The 13,778-nt window shown below is 40.0% G+C and overlaps 1 protein-coding gene across 1 annotated transcript; it reads right to left on the reverse strand.

Annotated features, from left to right (window-relative positions):
* Positions 1–847: 847 nt before the first annotated feature.
* Positions 848–13,214, reverse strand: LOC308375103 (CD48 antigen-like; the record flags this gene model as incomplete). Its single annotated transcript, XM_080851150.1, has 3 exons — positions 848–1,110; positions 8,710–9,006; positions 13,175–13,214. The coding sequence occupies 3 exons, from the start codon at positions 13,212–13,214 to the stop codon at positions 848–850; spliced, it is 600 nt and encodes a 199-aa protein (XP_080707276.1).
* Between the last annotated feature and the right edge of the window lie 564 nt (positions 13,215–13,778).

A 13,778-nucleotide genomic window follows, 5' to 3' on the forward strand; every position in this document is an offset into this window, starting at 1 on the left:
AGAAAATCCCCAGGCAAAATAAATCCTTATATATTTTAATTAAAAAAAACCATCACCTGCTCCATTTTTCCCCCGACTTTACATCCGACTGTAGTACAGCAACCCGGCAGGGGGGACCACCTTAGCGACTAAAGACCTGTTACAGGTATTTGTTGCTGCTGTGTGAGTAGCTTTGCTGCCTGTTATTATTGGTTTTCCACTTGAATTGTCTCCTACATTCACACTCTCCTCCAGCCTTTCACATGATCGTGTATCTGTGGCTTCAGTGCTGACATTTCCTGCTGATCCAGAGGGGGGGTTGTTGATGGTACTCTGGTTTTGTTTCCCTGTCCCTGTGCTTGTTTCTCTTTCATTCTCAGACGTGCGCACCATGCCGAGCCACATGTGATCAGGGTCAGCACTCTCATCAGGCTTTGGTGCAGGAGTTGATGGGATCATGGGCCGATTTTCAACAAGGTTGTTCTCATTTCCTGTATCTCTCTGTCCTGTTATTCAGATATAAATACATTACTTTGTTGAATTAAAGAGTATTACAGTCTACATATTGAATCACATATAATAGTTTGTATTTGTAGAGAGTTACCTCTTGATTTGATCTTGTAGTAGTAATGGCCCAACCCAGCAGCAGCAGCACCAATGACTCCAATAACAGCAAACACTACACCTGGTGATCCTCCTCGTTGATGATATCCTGAGTCTACAACAGAATGACTGTTATTGTTAAATCTGCTGTGAATGGTGAGGCCTTTTTGTTTAATATTCCATGTGGCCATGTAACATGCAATAGTCTGTATAAGGTGGAACTAACAGCAATACCATCACACTACCATAAGAGGATTGTAGATAGTTATATCATGAAATGGAAGTAATTACCTGAGGTAAAGCAGTCACTGGCATGGTAGGTCACACTGCTGTCACTAACTGTGTTGTTCACCACACAGGTGTAGACTGAGTCCTGGTTCTCCTTACTGATCTGTGGTCCAGTCTGACCCCTCATCTCTCCAGTCTGCAGTCCAGGCCCAGACCAGCTGTAGTCCAGAGAGTCACCCTCTGCCTCACAGTGTAGTGTTGCATTGCTTAGGCAGGTGACATTTGCTTCAGTGACAGGGTCTACAACAAACAGATAACATGTTACAAAAGTAGTAAGAGACATCATAAGACAGGGACGAAAGGGCATTTAATAAGGAGTTTGTGTGATCTAACATCTCACTGTGAAAGATGGTACAGGACATTCATCTGGAGGTGAAAGATCGAGTACAGTGTAATATCAGAAAATGCATAATTCACACACAATCCTTTATGTATTTATTTGATCTTCCTGGTTATAGGAATTATTTGTATTACTGCTTGTATTGTTTGTTAGTCATTAACGTTTATCAAACTGAGCCTGAAAATGATTTAGTTTAACATCAAATGCATCGCATACACAAACGTAAGTCCTGGTATTTTTTTCGTCTGTACAATTCCTTAAATGTTAACTTTGTGATTTTACAACCAGGGCACTATTTTGAGATCTTCTTGAGTCTTAACTTTCACTAATCATACTCCCATCTAAATGAATAGTACTAGAACTTATTAACAATTAAAGTTGATCCAGTGTTGAATTAGGACACTATAACCGGCGACCGCAAAATAGCTTCACGACGTATTCCCATGGGGCAAGAATCTGTATCAAAGTAAACCGCTTGTTTTTTTCGACTTTCAGGCTCATAGTGTTAGTGTCTGACAACATGGAAAGGTTCCTTACAGAGATAGACCTGTGTTTGTTTATCTCAATAACTGTAAAGAGACTAGAGCAGGGGTCTTCAACCTTTTACAGCCCAAGGACCCCTTGGCTGAGAGACACTGAGCAGGGACCCCTACCCCTGCCACGCCAATTTTTGTCATGATATTAATATATTTTATTTGGAACTAAATGTCAGTCACACACACACACACACACACACACACACACACACACACACACACACACACTCCCCTACACATGTTTGAACAGAATTACATATCATCTGTGACACACAACTCAATTTATTCTGTTTATAATTGACATTTTTTTTCTCCCTCACAGTTAGCCATCACTCTGTATTCAATTAGGGAGGGACAAAGAATTGAGTAGCTTGAGAGGCTTAAGTGTGGATGAAATATCTCAAACCTAGTGAGAGATCTGATGTTTGAGAATGTATCACTCATGTCTTATCTCCCTCGGGAACGAAATACTGTTTTCTGATTGGCTAATGGGGTGTATATTAAGTTCGTATAACCGGACACCTTGGATGTAGTCCCAGTAGAAAACACTGCACGAAAAGCAAGATTATCGGGCCCGTAAACGCTGTGATACTGCCGCGAATGATAAGCATTCCTGGTTGATATCGGACATTCCCCCGAAATTTCCGTCTGCCGCAAATTCACGGAATTTCCCGCATACAGGCCAAGAGGGGAGAAGGGGGCGATGTGTTAACTTCTCACCTCCCGCTGACAGAGGTGTGAAAGGCTCTTATTAGCATATTGACCGCAGCAGTCTATCCACACACACCCTGCTGCAGCCATTGGTTGAAAACGACAAGGAATTGAATTAAAACGTCTTGTGATGAGACGGAATGAGATTCTGTCTATTGGTCAGCTTTCAACTGCCAAAACGTATCCCCTCCCATTTACAGCTATTGCCCCATAAAAACGAAATTAAAATGTACTCGATAATAATTTAATTAATATTCTGTCTTTAGTGTTTTGCTCCGGGGTTATGACTTTTCTTGATTTGCCTTCCATTTTCAGAGTTCTGTCTTTAGGGTTCTGATTTCGGGGTTATCACGATTCTTGCTTTGCCTTTCATTTTCAGAGTTCCAGGGTTGCAATGTCACTTTCGAGGCTGTTCCACTCATATTCCGGAGCTTCCTCTCTGTAATGTTCTTGAGATTCACTTTTGGCATGTAATTATACAGAGTCGGCCTTACTCTGATATTGAGATAGTCATTTCGCAACTTGGGACATGTTTGCCACTCGTGAATATCTAGTTAAATCGCCGTTCCATATCAATGCTCTTGAATGGTTACCATTGACAACCAACGTAACGTGTTTTTTTCAAAAAACGCACTACTTTCTCTAACGGGAGCACTAGGCTTCAAATTAAGAATTCATCAGGTTATTATGCATATTGAGTTTCCCAAAGATAAAGGAAATTCTAAATAATAATAATAATAATAAAAACATTTTAGGATGTTGTAAACGGGAGATAAGCGGGATAACGGCCTTCGAGCTGTCCAGTTAAAGGTAATGGACTCCACTGCGCGTCGTGGAGTTCTTTGCCCCGCAGCGTCCATTACCTTTGTAGAACTGTACAGCTCGTCGGCCGTTATCCCTTACTTTAGCAACAACATTCTCCCTATATATCATGCAGGGCGTCATACATGGTTCCATGTCAGTGTTCTGAAAGCCCATTATTCCGACAGCCCGCTGTTTCGAAATTGTGAGCACAGAAACGTGAACCACTATAGCCCACATGCACTTCCCAATGAATTGAACACACAATCATAAACATATAAATGCATTCATTTCACTAGCATGAACTTTAATTCAGAATATTGTTATACACACATGGCATTTGCATCGCGATGATAAAAATACTTGTATGATAACCAACGCATGCATGCCTTGTCAGTGCTTGTAATGTCCTGCGACAATCTGCCGGTGATTTCCTTTGCACGAATGGTTCCCCATATTCAAAACCAGAGTAGGCTAAATTAACAAATACTAGTGCAGTGCCCGTAGGAATCATGCATTCTGTAGTATTAGCAGATGTAGGTGTAGCTGTTGGGTAGTGTAATAGCAAGACATATTTGCATTCCACATAGGTACAGGTTACACTGAAGTATTATTGTGATGCATGTTTCCTTTTCATTCAGAAATGTTTTAATGTTAGCCTTTTTGGAGATATACCAACAAATAAAGTTTGAGATTATGTAGTGGATGCAGTTGAATATAGATGTCAACGTTGCTCTCTAAACTATAAACTAAATGTCATAAAGAAAGAAATTATTTAAAATGAAGTTATGGTTGAAATAGGATCACTTCTTTATTGTAAGGGTAAGTGTAGGGTAAGAATGGTCTTGCAGTTGGACTCAAATGTAGGTTAATTTTATTGAATGTATGTAGCCTACTGTATGACTTTGATGATGCTAGCTTTGACAGCCCACTCTCAGACAGATCGTAAGCTAATAAATGTCCTTACAATGGGAACACAGTTTAAATACTCTGACTGGAGATGGCGTTACTATCCCCCACCCGAATTCAGTGCAGGACTGGGAGGGTAACATGACAACGTGGCCCAACATAGCTTACAGCGAGATTTGCGAGTATTTCGTGGACTCCATAGCAACAGATGGGAAAGCAATGGACAATCTGAAAGCCTCCAAGGCTTATCAATAAGCTACCATTTGTAGCGGTATATAGTCAAACGATAACCCATAGTGCCTAACGCATCACGAAATACGCGCAAATCTCGCTGTAAGCTATGTTGGGCCACGTTGTCATGTTATCCTCACCGACCTGCACTGAATTCGGTTGGGGGATAGTAACGCCATCTCCGGTCAGCGCAAATCTCGCTGTTCCCCATATTCAAAACCAGAGTAGGCTAAATTAACAAATACTAGTGCAGTGCCCGTAGGAATCATGCATTCTGTAGTGTTAGCAGACGTAGGTGTAGCTGTTGGGCAGTGGTGGAATGTAACGAAGTAATTTTACTTCGTTACTGTACTTCGTTACATTTTTAAGTATCTGTACTTTACTTAAGTAAAAATAATAGTGCATACTTTTTACTTTTACTTCGTTACATTTTGCAGCTATTATCTTTACTTTTACTCCGCTACATTTCTACAATATGTGTCGTTATTCGTTACATTTTATGAACACAGTTTCGCCAAACTGTTGCCTACACAAAAATATGGATTGCGTTGCTTTAGGACGTTTCAACCAATCAGGTGGCTCTATCAGCTTTAATGGCAGCAGATTGTGTATTTGGCAGCAGCGCTATGGTAGCCTTGCCTGTTTTGCTTAAACATTCGACAAACAGCCTGACTAACAAACAACTTTTCAGCATGGATTCAGAGTCAGCCTCATCTGTGGACATGTTCAAGTTCAGAGGTCCCAAGAATAACTCGTGGAGGTTTCAGTGCGTTTCCTGTCTACCTCAAAAAAGGAGATGCTAGACTTCAAAATTCGCCTTCAAATTTGGAGAAACAGGTCGAGTTATGCAGAGTTCAGTTAATGTCTATGACTTTTGCATATCGTATGCGGTTACTGACATGTTTTCATACTGTTATCTAGCAAAATACATGTTGACATACAGCAATAGCATCAAAATAACACGATTGTACCTTGATTATTTATTTAACGTAGTGGTAAGATAAAGCTGGTAGTTTAACAATGTCAAGCTAACGTGAAGATTTGCCTTTTTTATTCACTGGTTATTGCCTGGCATGCAAACTTAATGCCTAGTCTTGGGTTACTCAATATGTTTTTTTCCCCTTTTCTGCAATCAATAGAGCATAAAACTCTGCATTGACCAGTTTAACAACTCCATTTGTTTTTCATGTTTCATATTTCCATTTTTTACACGTTTACAATTAAATAAAAGATTAAAAGATATACATTTGCGTCTTTATTGGTTTGGCTTAATGGTATTAACTTTGCAAATAATCCCTGGTAGATAAATTGTCATCCGCAGAATTGTAAGATAGAGTGTGAACAGTATTACAGACAATAGGCCCAATAAGTACATCAACCTTTCCAATTAACAAATGTTGTTGCTTATAATTATTACTAGTAGTGACATATGTAGAGGCATTTATTACCAGCCGCTATTTGTTTATCAAAATGGCACAGCCTAGACATTGAGAGACAACCCATTGCGTGAGTACTTTTACTTTTACTTTTAAAGTAAATTTAAAAGTGAGTACTTTTTACTTTTTACTTAAGTAGAATTGTTGATGTAGTACTTTTACTTTTACTTTTACTTTAATTTTCCTGGGTACTTGTACTTTTACTTAAGTACTAAACGTCAGTACTTCTTCCACCACTGCTGTTGGGTAGTGTAATAGCAAGACATATTTGCATTCCACATAGGTTCAGGTTGCACTGAAGTATTATTGTGATGCATGTTTCCTTTTCATTCAGAAATGTTTTAATGTTAGCCTTTTTGGAGATATACCAACAAATAAAGTTTGAGATTATGTAGTGGATGCAGTTGAATATAGATGTCAACGTTGCTCTCTAAACTATAAACTAAATGTCATAAAGAAAGAAATTATTTTAAATGAAGTTATGGTTGAAATAGAATCACTTCTTTATTGTAAGGGTAAGTGTAGGGTGAGAATGGTCTTGCAGTTGGACTCAAATGTAGGTTAATTTTATTGAATGTATGTAGCCTACTGTATGACTTTGATGATGCTAGCTTTGACAGCCCACTCTCAGACAGATCGTAAGCTAATAAATGTCCTTACAATGGGAACACAGTTTAAATACTCTGACTGGAGATGGCGTTACTATCCCCCACCCAAATTCAGTGCAGGACTGGGAGGGTAACATGACAACGTGGCCCAACATAATTTACAGCGAGATTTGCGCTGACCGGAGATGGCGTTACTATCCCCCAACCGAATTCAGTGCAGGTCGGTGAGGATAACATGACAACGTGGCCCAACATAGCTTACAGCGAGATTTGCGCGTATTTCGTGGACTCCATAGCAACAGATGGGAAAGCAATGGACAATCTGAAAGCCTCCGAGGCTTATCAATAAGCTACCATTTGTAGCGGTATATAGTCAAACGATAACCCATAGCAACGCAAACGATAAAATAGAAATATCTCGCAAACTATGAATTCAGAGAGAGAGTTGTATAGAGTAAAATGCATGCGTTTTGCATATGCCATGAATAAGTGCTGTAATCACAGTTAGCCTACATTTCAACCATGCTTATGAAATTAGTTTGCCAAGTTGTAAGTCAAATAAGTGCAGAAATGTACTGTAAAAATACGCTATACTAATAAACAATATGAATATTTGAATGGATTACTATTCCCTGTCTGTTAGATGACGATGTACAACTCTAGACATTACTTTGAAACTTAATATAAAGAAGCTTAAAAATAAACGAATAGATAAGATCAATCACTGTTTTAAGATTACCTGAGCAAAAGTCTGTATCTGTTCACCAAGAAGAATTTGAATGGGGACCTCCTTATCGTATCCAACGCTATTTTGAACTTTGAGTGAAGGCAGGATAGTTTAATACCGCTACACGTATATTGTTTGATTGTGACGTCATTTCGGTGCACAATCGCTCAGTGGGACTTGCTACGGGAAACGATAACCCATAGTGCCTACGGGAAACGGTAAAATACAAATATCTCGCGAACTATGAATTCAAAAATCTTCAAAATCAAGGATGCACAGGTTCATTTCATGCGTAAGCTACATACGAAATCTCATAACTAACGTAACTACCGTCAGGGAGATACGCCCTAGACGGACACACACACAGAGATTTCTTGATTTATAGATTGCCTAGGAAAAGTGATAGCCCGGTGAGCTTCTCAGCTCCGCTGCGCAAATTAAATGCTGTGTGTGTTTTGTGCAATTTAAAGTATGCCAGGGGGACTTTTTTTTTCGGAATATTGAGATTTCGGAATATTGGGCTTTTGGAGCACTGAGCGGTCCCCGTCATACACCGTCTGTGCAGATCATGACACATTTTTCGGAAAACATTTTGTTCACAGAAAAAATTGTCGATCATTTTAAAAATCTCTGAACCAGTCTTACTTCCAGGCAGCTGCTTACAGAATATAAATATCTTTTGCATATCATTTTGCTCGCAAATCACAAAAAAGCCGTTTATCACTAGTTGCTGGCAACATTAAACTTCCCGCAATTATGTATGGCTTTTTGGTCTGAGCGACACGTAATGCAACGTGATAAGAGGCTTTTAAAGCTAGCTCGCACACTTTGGCTGATTGTCTCATCAAGGTCTGCTGGCCCTCAAAAGATTTTAAACAGGAATTATTAAATCTTTTTTTGTTTTATTTCAAGTGAGCATGGGTTGTCTTTAAGTGCCGTTGCAGCTTTGATTGTTTCATAGTTTAGTTTGAAAGCACAGAAGAGCAAACCACGCACACTGGTAATTCGTCACCATCGGTCTCTTTGTAGGTGAAGCCAAACTTCAGATTATTCTCTGAATATGTACGTCTTCTCCCGTTTGCGCTTTTGGCTTATCATGGAAGGGGTGTTTGCATCCTCTGAAGGTAGATCATCTGAACCGCCATCAGTGATGTCTTACGTGTGAAGCCTTTGTTCCGAGAAATTACAAAGCGATCTATTATTTCAAATTGTATGGTTATGGCAGGTAACGTGTTTTGGCACTAAATGTAGCTCTAACTGCATATGTTGCCATGGTGATCAAATTATCGCGTGAAGGCTCATGGGTAGCCTAAGTATTCCTTTTGAACAAATAGAAAACAATGTTTTTGTTCTGTTTATGTTTATGTAGCCTATTGGAAGTTATTAAGTTTAGGAAGAGGGAAAAAATGCTTCAGATGAAATAATTTGGCAGACCCCCTGCAGTACCTCAGCGGACCCCCGGTTGAAGACCTCTGGACTAGAGAATGACTGGTCCCCTATAAGAATGTGCCATTAGGTGAAAAGAGTTTGTTGTGCTTACCAACTACTTCAACTCTGTGCTTTATGCTGATTATCCTTCCTTGAATTAAAATTTCTGCGTCATAAAATCCACTGTCATCTTTGGTCAGATTTATAATATTTGCATCCCCAGTTTTTACGTCCAACTTAATCCGCCCCTTGAATTCCAAATATTCCCTGGGGTTTCCAGACTTTTTGTCCCACTCCACCATCTTGTTGCCATTGTGCTTCCACAGAATGTCTTCAATCTCTCCTTTAACCAGGGGCTGTAATGTTAGTCTTCCATTAGAGGCAACATTGATGGTTTTTGAGGATACCCCTAAAAAGAACGGATATTAGAAATCATTTGGGGTCAAATATGCACGTATTATGATGCCAATGTTCCATGAGAAATTAGTGTTTCATGCTGTTGTAAAAAAAAAAATGCATACAAGCTAAAATTTCCACAGGCGTACATCATTATCCAATGATATTTTCAAGGTTTGACCAAAACACAACTTCAAAAAGACTAGTAAGAGAGTGTGATGATTATACAGTTTTTTCAGCCGTATTTATGGCACATGTGGTAAATCAGTTGCCCTTAATTGGAGATGGCAGCACAAAGCCTTAGAGATACACAGTATAATACAATCACTCCATATGAATTTAAATAATACGGTAGCCATATAAGATCATTTGCTTTGACTGCTAGTGGCTACCCAGTTGTTGAAATAGTCCATGAGCCCAAACCTGAAATTTAACATATCGGTACCATCTGGAAGGGCAAAATCTAGTTGCTATTCTTTTATTGTTATACATCCCTAGATTATGTTTTGATGTGATAACTCTTTCAGAGTGGCAGCTTATTAGTGATTTTCACCTCTTGAACAGAGAGACCCCTACCAGGCAAATACGGAAAGATGAATTCTCCAGTCATCATGTATAACTGTACCATTATACTATTTTCTTGTCTCCACTGAAATTAAACCACCAATACATTATTTTAATTGCCTCCTATGTACTGGAACAGTTCACATTATCAATTTTATAAGGATATAAAGCCTACTTTTGCGAAATTTGCAGTTTCAAATAATAATATTTAGTGTTTTTTTTTCTTCAAATACAATAATGGTTAAATGTATCTAAATAGTAGTCCCTCAGTTTGTATATAATCACAATAATTATGATGAAACTACACATAATACAGGCAAACAATATTGTGGCATGTAAAATAGTTATTTTTTAATATTTGTATTATTACCAGTACTTCAAAACACACATAACATGTACAACTGTTTAATTAGTGGTCTGAAAGTGCATATGTCTGGATGATGGTACACTTGTACACTATGCTCACTTAACATCAATTGTCATGTTCTATGCAACAATAAAACTGATGTCTTGATTAGTAGTGCTATTTTACATAGTCTGTTAGAGAAATTAGAATTACAACTGTACATATCGGGAAATATTAGGCCAACACCCTCAACCGAGGACTCGTTCACTGTCACCATCATCTGAGTCCGTTAACTCGACAGTGGGTTCTTCCTCAATGGGTAGATTAGAACAGGTTTGCAGTTTGAACATATCTGTGCACTTCAGGACGTTGGCGAGACAAGTGCACTATAGCAGTTTGCATGACCTTGTGAACTTGCAGGTGAGCAACTGCAACACTGCATCGGGTGCCCCGGAGCCACTCATCCACTCAATCGGAAGCTTCCCATCATCGTCTGTGGTGCACCCACTCTCCTTGGGATCCGGTACGGAGGGTTGGGTCTTCAGAGACCACCTCAATATTGCAGCCTGATAATTGGCACACATGGCATGCATGAAGAGGCAATCCTCACACTTTTTTCATGTTGCTGAATTCAGACGGTACCCCTAGGCCTTGAAATGCTGTCTGAAGCCATCTCTCATTAGTGATTTAACGCTTGTCTTTGGGACCTGAGTGGGCTGGCTACAGGCGGAACCTCTGTGTAATACTCTGGCAAGCGGTCAATGGTCTTGGAATGTTCTCCCTAACAGAGTACAAGATGTCTTCGGTCAGACACTTCCCCAACATAGGAGGGATGCTGGAGTCGAGAAATTGCAGTGCCATGGAAAAGGTCCCTAGCTGTGGTCAAACTCGGAATATGGTCAATGAACACCCGACTGTGCAATTGCGGAGGGCATACCACGTTTGATGATGCTTGCAGATGTTGTTCCCCATCTCAGTGGACAGTAGAAGTCAGTTCCTTTTTTTGTGTGTGGGCATGCAGCATTAGCCCTACATATAAAGGAACTGGTATCTCCTGTGTAGTACTGTGTCTTGATGTCAGATCTGCCACAGGTATTATCTCTGGATTGAAAAAGAGATAATTCCTGATATACGCAAGCAGTTCTTCATGAGCATGTTTCTCTGCTGCCTTTTACTGTGTTTTTGCATTTTTTCCTTGTTCCATTCCATCAGACCTTGCAACAGACTCTCCACGCATGTATCCACTGTAGCACCTATTGTAATGCCCCACAACAGCAACAAGTGCTCTACTCGTGATAGCAGGTATCCTCTGGTCAAGTTTGCTGGTTGCAGCCTTTCTGATACGATCATCAGCTCCAACTCTGAATATCGAATGAGCGGTTCTCTGGTGTTTTGACTCTTCTGGTATTTACTTTTTTTCTGACAGAATATACAGTGTTCTTCAAGTACCATTGAAGTTCTCGGGGCATCTCTAGATGATCTTGCAAGTTGTTCCGCAGGCTCAACAGAGGCAGCTTTTTTGATGATTGAGTCTGGGAGCTTCTTCATGGTGAAAATGCTAAGGCATTTCCAATGGTATTGAACTGGGGGGATGTCTCCCTCACCCAGGCCTTCGGCAAGGTCCAAAATTGGGGCATGGTGCAGGATTTGTGCTGCCACGATCTAGATTATGAGGAGTCTTGGAATGTTCTCCCTGACAGAGTACAAGATGTCTTCCACTTCCCCAACATAGGAGAGATGCTGGAGTAGATAAATTGCAGTGCCATGGAGAAGGTCCCTAGCTGTGGTCAAACTCGGAATATGGTCAATGAACACCTGACTGTGTAACTGTGGAGGGCATACCACTTTTGATGATGCTTGCAGATGTTGTTCCCCATCTCAGTGGACAGTAGAAGTCAGTTCCTTTTTTTGTGTGTGGGCATGCAGCATCAGCCCTACATATAAAGGAACTGGTATCTCCTGTGTAGTACTGACAAATCCTGTGCCTGGTCCCCATCTGTGCTTGACACTGTTGCATTTAATTATCTGAGCAATTGCCAGTGCTGTGGCTGATGTCGTCTCTGCCATCTGATTTTTTATGCTAGGTCCCTCTAACAGCATATGCACGAGGGTCAGTAATAGCTGTGGAACAGAGTTCTCTTGGCATCGGGAATCAATTAAAACATTTGGCCTCACCAAATATATGATGACATACAATTTGTGCAGCACGTGAAATGTGCACAACATCTTTGGTTTTGTCCTGTTCACAGGCTTTGGCAAGAGCAATTCCAACATAATTTTCAAAGGCCATCAGGATTTATCCTCCCTTTGTATAAGCTCGCATATCAGGGAACTCAGCAAGAAGCCTTTCCTTCAGCCGGGTAGAGTGATTTCTGTTATAAATTTCCAATCTTAGCTGTTCCATTAGTGAAGTTCAGCTAACTTGAAGACTGGTGCTGTTTCCTGATCTTGCCTGTTCTCTTCGATGTAAAGGACAAGCTCAGCAAACACAATTGCAGAGGCCGATGCTACCTGTCTGGCAGTCATCATGTATGTCATGGCTGGCCTTTCTGGCTCGATTGTAAAGACCTACAAGGCATCAGGTGTGACATTTAGCTTCAAGTTTCCTTAGAAGTTTATAATTATGTATAAACTTCCAAAAACTATGTATGATGACTAAATTCAACTAACAAGCTCATCAACATCATGTTATATCTAATAAAAATAAGATATTTGATCTGAAAACTCTGCAAATATATGATGACGTATGTTGAAAATTCTTGATGGCCCGATATCTACATTTTTTCAGACTGTCTTTGGCTATATGTGTACCAAATTTCACACTTTTATCACAAAATGCACAATTGATTTGGGGACATTTTGATAAAGCACTGATCAGTGAAAACGGTAATTTAGCCCAAAAATATGAAAAGCTGCTTTTGTGCAAGAGTTATCATATATTAATAGACTTACATCAGTCCTACATACAACTTAGTATAGGTAAAGTTTTGCCCACCCAGATGGTACCAATATGTGGTCTGGCCCATGGACTAAAAGGGTTAACATTAAGCCAAGGGAACTTCTTTAAAGGCACAGTCTGATGGTCACACAGTCTGATGGTCCACAAGTGATCCACAAATTATTCTGGGATGTATCAGGTCAGTTCGACAGGATCAAGGGCATATATGTAAGTCTACAATCTTAAAGTTCAGGATTCTCAACATTCATGAACATGACCTTACTAATAACTTGTTAGATTACATTTTGTTAACTTATCAAGCATAGCGCTTACCGTAAAACAGACTTAAAATAATGCAGAAAATGGTCCTCATCTGGGAAGTGTTAAGACACTCAGATGGAGATACAAGGAGAAGTTTAGTAGATATTTGTTCAAGTCAAAGCAAGTTACATCCAGGCAAGGTAACTCAGTCCAGGCAGTTAAACAGTTCCAACAAAAGGTATCCAAAAACAGGTAACAAAGATCTTAGAGTTCAACTCATGCAATGTCATCACAGGGTGTCAAATCAAGACTGAGCAAAGACACAGAAAAGCAGGAGGCTCATATAGGCAGGCAAACAAGGCTCAGGGGGAACATAATGACACAATAAAGACAAGACTCAAACATGTGTCTACCAACGGGAACACTGAGGGCCCCACATGGTCAATAGGGGTATTGCAGTCCAAGAATCCTGACAATTTTGTAGTTGGCTTCGCCGCACCATCCAGGGGTTAACGTTGGTATTGCTTCCTAGAGACATAGTAGGTTCTTGCCTGCAAAACTAACCATTTCCCTCTCATAACTTGGCACTGTTATAACACGGATTCATTGGCCTTCACATAGCCACAAAAGCAAAGGGAACACTTGAACTTTGCACTTCACATAGGCTCGTCACATA

The sequence above is a fragment of the Sprattus sprattus genome, assembly GCF_963457725.1.
Source record: "Sprattus sprattus genome assembly, chromosome: 14".
In the NCBI taxonomy this organism is placed as follows: Eukaryota; Metazoa; Chordata; class Actinopteri; order Clupeiformes; family Clupeidae; genus Sprattus; species Sprattus sprattus.